This window comes from Otolemur garnettii, unplaced genomic scaffold, assembly GCF_000181295.1.
Source record: "Otolemur garnettii isolate 467f Iridium unplaced genomic scaffold, OtoGar3 scaffold00080, whole genome shotgun sequence".
In the NCBI taxonomy this organism is placed as follows: Eukaryota; Metazoa; Chordata; class Mammalia; order Primates; family Galagidae; genus Otolemur; species Otolemur garnettii.
Genome location: NW_003852475.1, coordinates 4,087,290 through 4,095,446, shown reverse-complemented (window position 1 = coordinate 4,095,446; position 8,157 = coordinate 4,087,290). Strand labels below are relative to the sequence as shown.

At 39.3% G+C, this 8,157-nt stretch overlaps 1 protein-coding gene across 2 annotated transcripts in view; it reads left to right on the top strand.

Annotated features, from left to right (window-relative positions):
* The window catches only part of DARS (aspartyl-tRNA synthetase), a 97,513-nt gene that overhangs the window by 69,903 nt on the left and 19,453 nt on the right, over positions 1-8,157 (top strand). For both annotated transcript variants that reach the window (XM_003794382.3, XM_023515855.1), the window contains exons 11-13: positions 2,215-2,361; positions 4,151-4,193; positions 5,905-5,985. In XM_003794382.3, the coding sequence (XP_003794430.1) occupies positions 2,215-2,361; positions 4,151-4,193; positions 5,905-5,985 (271 nt within the window). The remainder of the gene's footprint in view (positions 1-2,214; positions 2,362-4,150; positions 4,194-5,904; positions 5,986-8,157) is intronic.

Below are 8,157 nucleotides of genomic sequence, written 5' to 3'. Positions count from 1 at the left end.
ATATGTACAATTTTTTGTTATCAAAATATATATATATATTTTTTTTTTTGAGACAGAGCCTCAAGCTGTCCCCCTGGGTAGAGTGCTGTGGCACCACAGCTCACAGCAACCTCCAACTCCTGGGCTCAAGCAAGTCTTCTACCTCTGCCTCCCAAGTAGCTGGGACCACAGGTGCCTGCCACAATGCCCGGCTATTTTTTTTGGTTGCAGCCATCATTGTTTGGTGGGCCCAGGCTGGATTCGAACCTGCCACCTTATGTGTATGTGGCTGGTGCCTTAGCCACTTGAGCCACAGGCGCCAAGCCATATAGAGTAGTAGATCTTATACTAGGTATTATCAAAGTGGGAAATAAATTGACACTCCCAAAAGAGACTTACAGTATGATTGATTAGGGGCAGATAAGACAAATATTAATTTGATCCTCTTCAGTGATAACGAATACTTTTCAAGGATTAAAAGAAATCAGTGTTTTTCTGGGGTTTTTTGTTTTGTTTTGAGACAGTCCTACTGCGTTGCCCTCGGTAGAGTTTCATGGCGTCACAGCTCATAGCAACCTCCAACTCTTGGGCTTAAGCAATTCTCTTGCCTCAGTCTCCTGAGTAGCTGGGACTACAGGCTCCCGCCACATGTCCAGCTATTTTTTTGTTGTTCTTATTGCAGTTTCATTGTTGTTTAGCTGACCCACCATCCTACCCTCATTGCATGTGGCTGGTGCTGTAACCACTGTGCTACAGTCACCAAGCCTGTTTTTATTTTTTTAAAAAACAGGGTCTTGCTTTGTCGCCTGGTCTACAGTGCAGTGGCATGATCATAGCCCAGTGCAACCTCAAACTCCCAGGCTCAAGTGATCCTCCTAACTCAGCCTCCCAAGTAGTCATGTGCCACTATGCTTGGCTAGTGTTCTTTATTTTTTATAGAGATGAGGTCTTGGTATGTTGCCCAGGCTGGTCTCAAACTCCTGACCTATAGCATTCCTCCCATCTTGGCTTTCCAAAGTGCTGGGATTACAGGTGGTGAGCCTGCCGTGCCCAACTAAATGGGGTTTCTTTTGTTTGTTTGTTTGTTTGTTTTTTGAGACAGAGTCTTACTTTGTCACTCTTAGTAGAGTGTCTTGGCATCATAGCTCACAGCAACCTCAGACTCCTGGGCTTAATTAAGTGATTCTCTTGCCTCCACTTCCCAAGTAGCTGGGACTACAGGAGCCCACCATAGCACTCAGCTATTTTTGGAGATGAGGTCTCACTCTGGCTCAGGCTGATCTCAAACCTGTGAGTTCAGGCAATCCACCTGCCTCAGCCTCTCAAGTGCTGGGATTATAGGAATGAGCCAATGCGCCCAGCCAGCCCAACTAGATGTTTTTTTTGTTTGTTTGCTCTTTTTTGAGACAGAGTCTCACCATGTCACCCTCAGTAGAGTGCTGTGGCATCACAGCTCAAAGCAACCTGAAACTCTTGGGCTCAAGCAATTCTCTTGCCTCAGCCTCCCAAGTAGCTGGGACGACAGGCGCCCACCATAACACCCAGCTATTTTTTGTTGTTGTTGTTACTGCAGTTGTCATTGTTGTTTAGCTGGTCTGGGACAGGTTCGAACCCACCAGCCTTGGTGCATGTGGCCAGAGCTGTAACCACTGAACAACGGGTGCCAAGCCACCAACTAGATGTTTTTAATGCTTCATAATGGACATTTTCTATTTCTAACAGTTCTAAAGGTAACTTTTAATCCTTTAATGGCACTGAGTACAAAACTTGAGATTGAAAAAATGGTGTTAAATATTTTAAGTATTTGGATTTCATTCTTTCATAATTTGATAGCACTTTTCCCTGGTGCATATACTGATCAAAAGAATTATTTTCTGGGCTTGGTGCCTGTGGCTCAAGTGGCTAAAGCGCCAGCCACATACACCTGAACTAGCAGGTTCAAATCTAGCCCAGGCCCACCAAACAATAATGACAGCTACAACCAAAAAATGGCTGGGTGCTGTGGCAGGAGTCTCTAGTCCCAGCTACTTGGGAGGCAGAGGCAGAAGAATTGCTTGAGCCCAGGAGTTTGGAGGTTGCTTGTGAGCTGTGATGGCACGGCACTCTACCCAGGGTGAAAGCTTAAAGCTCTATCTCAAAAAAAAAAAAAAAAATTATTTTCTGTATTGCCACAGTGACCTCTTGTGGGGGGAACATTTATCTTACATGTTTTATTAACCTTAAATCATTATATAGGTTTCAGACTGAAATTCAAATGGTGAATAAACAGTTTCCATGTGAGCCATTCAAATTTTTGGAGCCAACTTTAAGACTAGAGTATTGTGAAGCATTGGCTATGCTTAGAGAAGCCGGAGTTGAAATGGGAGATGAAGAAGACCTGAGGTTTGTCTTTTGTGATTTCTCAAAATTCTTACATTTAAGGTATATAAGAATTAAAATATTAATAAATTATGATTTTCTTTGCCAAGCTTATAAATTTTAACTTTAGTGTATAAATGATGCTGTTGTATATGCATCATCTGAAATACAAATACATTTAATATAGTTTCCTAAGGCTTAGTAATTTTAAATAAATCATTTTTTACTTTTTCTCAGATTGGAACCCTTTAAAAGAGTATTAGGGAATTTTGCCTATGATTTTTTTTCATCCAATATGTTACAACTCGTTTCATATCACTGGTGTCAGAGAGGGTATATAGCAGTCTAAAGCAATCCCCATGCAGAATTTGGGCATAAAACTGTTAACATCTCCAAAAGTTGGGTGGCACCTGTGGCTCAGTGGGTAGGGTACCAGCCCCATTTACCCAGGGTGGTGAATTCAAACCCAGCCCCCACCAAACTGCAACAAAAAATAGCCAGACGTTGTGGTGGGTGCCTGTACTCCCAGCTACTCAGGAGGCTGAGGCAAGAGAATCGCCTAAGCCCAGGAATTGGAGGTTGCCATGACACCATGGCATTCTACCAAGGGTGATAAAGTGAGACTGTGTCTCAAAAAAAAAAAAAAAATCTCCAAAAGTTATAAAAATCACTGTTGTGTATTTGATATGTAGTATTATATTATCTAAATTCAGATTATACAATTTACAATTTTGAAACAAATTATGTAGCTTAAAATTACTATCTGCTTATATTTTATTTAAGGTTTCCCAGTTAAAATATTTAAACTATCACAATAATCCATATGTATATAGGAGGGAATAGGTGTAGGTATTTCTAGCTTTTTTAAAAATTTTCATTCAAACCCTTTATTTTTGTTTGTTTAACCAAAAAAATAGAGTTTTAAAAAGCTTCTCTCTGTTAGATGACATATTAAGGCAGACCATAAATTCTATAAAGTTGAGCAATATTTTTATATTTTAGAAATTATCCTTAAATAAGATAGAAGCTAAAGTTGCTATCTCTTGGTTATAGAAATTTAATATGCTTATTATAAACATTTACATTTTAGAAACTTGGAAATAGTGATTTTTATCTTATAAATCTTTGATAAGGGATAGCAAAAAAGAGAAACAATTTAGTGGCAAGACTAGCCCACATTGGTATAATGAGCCTTTATTATGTGTAATTGTAGGAAATAATTTTATCCATAAAATTTCTGAATCAATAAATTGCTAAATTCTGTTCATGGCTTTAATTAAATATATGAGCAGCACTTACTAAGCAAAGCGCATACAATACTAGTACAGAAGTCACTGTACTAGTAGGTACATTCATCAGTGATTTTCTTTTTTTTGAGACAGAGCCTCAAGCTGTCCCCCTGGGTAGAGTGCCGTGGCATTACAGCTCACAGCAACCTCCAACTCCTGGGCTCAAGCGAGTCTCTTGCCTCTGCCTCCCAAGTAGCTGGGACTACAGGCACCCACCACAACGCCCGGCTATTTTTTGGTTGCAGCCGTCATTGTTGTTTGGCGGGTCCGGGCTGGGGATGCGAACCCGCCACCTTAGGTGTACATGGCTGGCGCCTTAGCTGGTTGAGCTATAGGCGCCGAGCCTCATCAGTGGTTTTCAATGGTAATTGCCTTTTTTAAAAGGAGTGGAATAGACAACTATGTGCTTTGGCCAATTTTTTTAATCCTTTAAGAACTTTGATTAGAAGTGGTGCCTTACTAACTTGACCTTTTTAAAGTTGCTGTTTGATCATCAAACATGTAGTTTCATGTTTCTTTTTCAGTACACCAAATGAAAAGCTGTTGGGTCGTTTGGTAAAGGAAAAGGTAGGACTTCTTTACACAGCTTCTGAATCTGAAATGTGGCCTGATACCAAAGAACATTTGCAGAGGAAACTAATCTTCCTAGAATGATTCTAGAATAAATAAAAACCAAAGGAGACAATGTTAAAAAAAAAAAAAAATTCTTAGAAAATGAAAAATATTGACTCTGCACCTGTTGCATGGTGGTTACAGCGCCAGCCACATGCACCGAGGGTGGTGGGTTCAAACCCCACCCAGGCCAGCTAAACAACAATGACTGTAGTCCCAGCTACTTGAGAGGCTGAGGCAAGAGAATCACTTAAGCCCAAGAGTTTGAGGTTGCTGTGAGCTGCGATGCCATGGCTCTCTACCCTCTACCAAGCACCCATAGTAAGACTCTGTCTTAAAAAAAAGAAAAAGAAAATGAAAAATAATATTCAGACAGGCTCTGCCCAAAGGATTGTTCTCTTTTCTGGGCACCTTTGGATTCCACCACCCAAATAATTTGATTAACTGACTGTTTGATATTTGTACTAATTTGTATTAAAGTATCTCTGAAAGTGATATGTATGTGAGATTATCAAATTAGTTAGAAATGACCTTGAAATTAATAAGAAATGGTCTTCTCTGGGTGCCTCTACTATCTCATGGGACTTGAATGAGCTTCATTGCTGCCTCTTATGTAAAAGCTGCTTTCAAATCTCGTTTTCTAAAACAAAAATTAAAAAAAAGATAAAAACTAAACTGTGGTTTGTCCTTTTTAAAAATGTAAGAGAATGGTGTGATAAAATGGAAGAAGTCCTTGAGCTCCCCCTGCTGGTTGCGCTTAAAACTGTTAAGCTAACTGTGAAACTCAATTATTTTAATATTTTTGCATATGTAGTACTGAATTTATACCTTTAAAATGCTTTGTCAACAGAGCTAATTCCGGTTTTTCAGCTTTTGACATTCTCTCTTCTACAGTTTTAGCAAAAATGTTTAAAATGAAAAACTATTGAAATGTAATTAATTGCTTTTTAATGAAATCTAAGTCACATAGTAAGTATTGCTTCTACAATAATGTCATAATTTCAAGTTAACGTTATTTCCTTCGGCTGTGGTTTTCATTTGAAGAAAACTATCAATTTTATATATAAACATAAATTGAAATTATTGAGAAAATAATCCAAAGTTTTTGAAGATGAATATTGTACAAGTTGTCAGTTTTTCCCAAATTGTAATCCTAGCGTTCTGGGAGGCTGAGGCAGGTGGATTGCCTGAGCTCACAGATGTGAGACCAGCCTGAGCCAGAGCAAGATCCTATTTCACAATAAAAACAAAAAAAAAAAAAAAAAAATAGTTTCTGCAAAACCCAAAGATATTTGGTAATTTAACAAAACAGTTACAAATGCAGATGAACTAGAATAACAAAGAAAAAAGGTGAAAATCAAAGATGTGTATTGTAGCATAATTTACACTGAGGGAAAAATTAGAAAGAGATTACATGTCCAAAAAGAATATTTAAACCATGATTAAATAGTGAGCAGTTGAATTATAGCTTAAATAAAAATTTAAGTATTGGAAGAATTTATGACACCATGGCAAAATGCTATAAGTTACAAATGTTACTTGAAAAAGCAATTCCCAGTGTAACTGGAACAATTTTAAGAGCAAAAATTTATAAAGAAGTTAATTACCAAAATATTAGTCTTTTACTTTTAAAAAATATTTTTAATTTCATTTTTTCTTTTTATAGTATGATACAGATTTTTATATTCTTGATAAATATCCATTGGCTGTAAGACCTTTCTATACCATGCCTGACCCAAGAAATCCTGTAAGTAGTTTGGTTTTAAATAACTCCTTTGGGGGGAAAAAGACTATGGTTACTGTGGCAAATTATATAATGGAAATAATGGTTTTCATCAATAAACCTTGGAATTTGGGTAGACATAATTGATATATGTATTGCCCCTGGTGTTTGTTACTAGAGGTCAAAATGATATTGTAAAATTTAAATATTTTAGCAAATTAATCCCAAAAAATCTATTAAAAATCATTTTCTTTGATTATTTTTAGAGGATTTATGAGGAAAAAAGACTGTATAAATGATACTAGATTTGCATATTTTAGCAAATAATCTTATTGTCCTTGAACTAGGAGTTCTCATTGTGTCTTGGGAGTTAATAATCTAAATATCTTTTGGCCATTTATTTTTTTTATTGCAGTGGTTTCTAAACTTCAGTGTGCATCAGAATCACCTGGGCTTTTTTTTGAGACAAAGCCTTAAGCCGTCATCCTGGGTAGAGTGCTGTGGCATCACAACTCACAGCAACCTCCAACTCCTGGGCTCAAGCAAGTCTCCTACCTCAGTCTCCCAAGTAGCTAGGACCACAGTCACCCACCACAATGCCCTGCTGTTTTTTGGTTGCAGCCATCATTGTTTGGTGGGCCTAGGCTGGATTTGAACCCGCCACCTTAGGTGTATGTGGCTGACGCCTTAGCCACTTGAGCCACAGGTGCCGAGTCATCACCTGGGCTTTTTTAAAACACAGATTGCTGGGCCCCAATCCCAGAATTTCTGATGAGTTGGTCTGGAGTGGGACCTGATAATTTACATTTCTAACAAGTTTCAGGTGATACTTAAGCTACTGGTGCAGGAATCATGCTTTGGATACCATTGGTTTATTGAAAGATAGGAGAAATATCTGCCACACTTGGTGGCTTACACCTATAATCCTAGCACTTTGGAAGGCTGAGGCAGGTGGATTGATTGAGCTCCGGAGTTTGAGACCAGCCTGAACAAGAGCAAAACTCCCATCTCTGCTATAAATTGGGTGTTGTGGCAGGTGCCTGTAGTTTAGCAACTTGGGAGACTGAGGCAAGTGGATTTCTTGAGTGCAGGAATTTGAGGTTGCTGTGAGCTAGCACTCTACCCAGGGTGACAAAGTGAGACTCAGTCTCAAAAAAAAAAAAAAAGAAAGAAGCCTTAATATAGGTTAAGAACAAGTTAAGCGTTGGTAAGTTGATTTTCAATTTACTTTTCTTAAAATAAAATAAAAATAAAAATGACTAACACCCATTGGTTAACTTAAAGTTCCAAAAGACCCCAAAAATCTGTCCAGGTTCAGTTGCTCATTCCTATAATCCTAGCACTATGAGAGGCCAAGGCAGCAGGTAGATTGCTTAAGCTCAGGAGTTCCAGACCAGCCTGAGCAAGTGAGACCCTATCTCTACTAAAAATAGAGAATACTAGTCAGGTGTTGTGGCAGGCGCCTATATTCCCAGCTACTTGAGAGGCTGAGGCAAGAGGACTTCTTGAACCCCAGAGTTTGAGGTTGCTGTGAGCCATGCCACCAGGGCATGCTACCCAGGGTGACAGAGTGAGACTCCATTATGGGTATATGAACACCCACCTGTATTTTCTTTTTCTTTTTCTTTTTCTTTTTTTGAGACAGAGGTCTCACTCTGTTGCCCTCGGTAGAGCGTAGTATGTCATAGCTCACAGCAACCTCAAACTCTTGGGCTCAAGAGGTCCTCTTGCCTCAGCCTCCCAAGTAGCTGGGACTATAGGTGCCTACCACAACCCCCAGCTATTTTTAGAGACAGAAGGTCTCAATCTTACTCAGGCTAGTCTTGAACTTATGAGCTCAAGTGATCTACCCTCCTTGGCCTCTCAGAATACTAGGATTACAAGCGTGAGCCACTGCACCCATCCTTGAACTACTTCCTAAAAGTGATGTGGTACTCTGATTTGTTATTGGATTATATGTGAAAAGGAAGCACAAAATCTGATACAGGTAATCCCTGGGTTACAAAGAACATAGGTTCTATAGGTTTTTAAAAGTTGGCTCGGCGCCTGTGGCTCAAGCGGCTAAGGCGCCAGCCACATACACCTAAGGTGGCGGGTTCGAATCCCCAGTCCGGGCCCGCCAAACAACAATGATGGCTGCAACCAAAAAATGGCCAGGCGTTGTGGCGGGTGCCTGTGGTCCCAGCTACTTGGGAG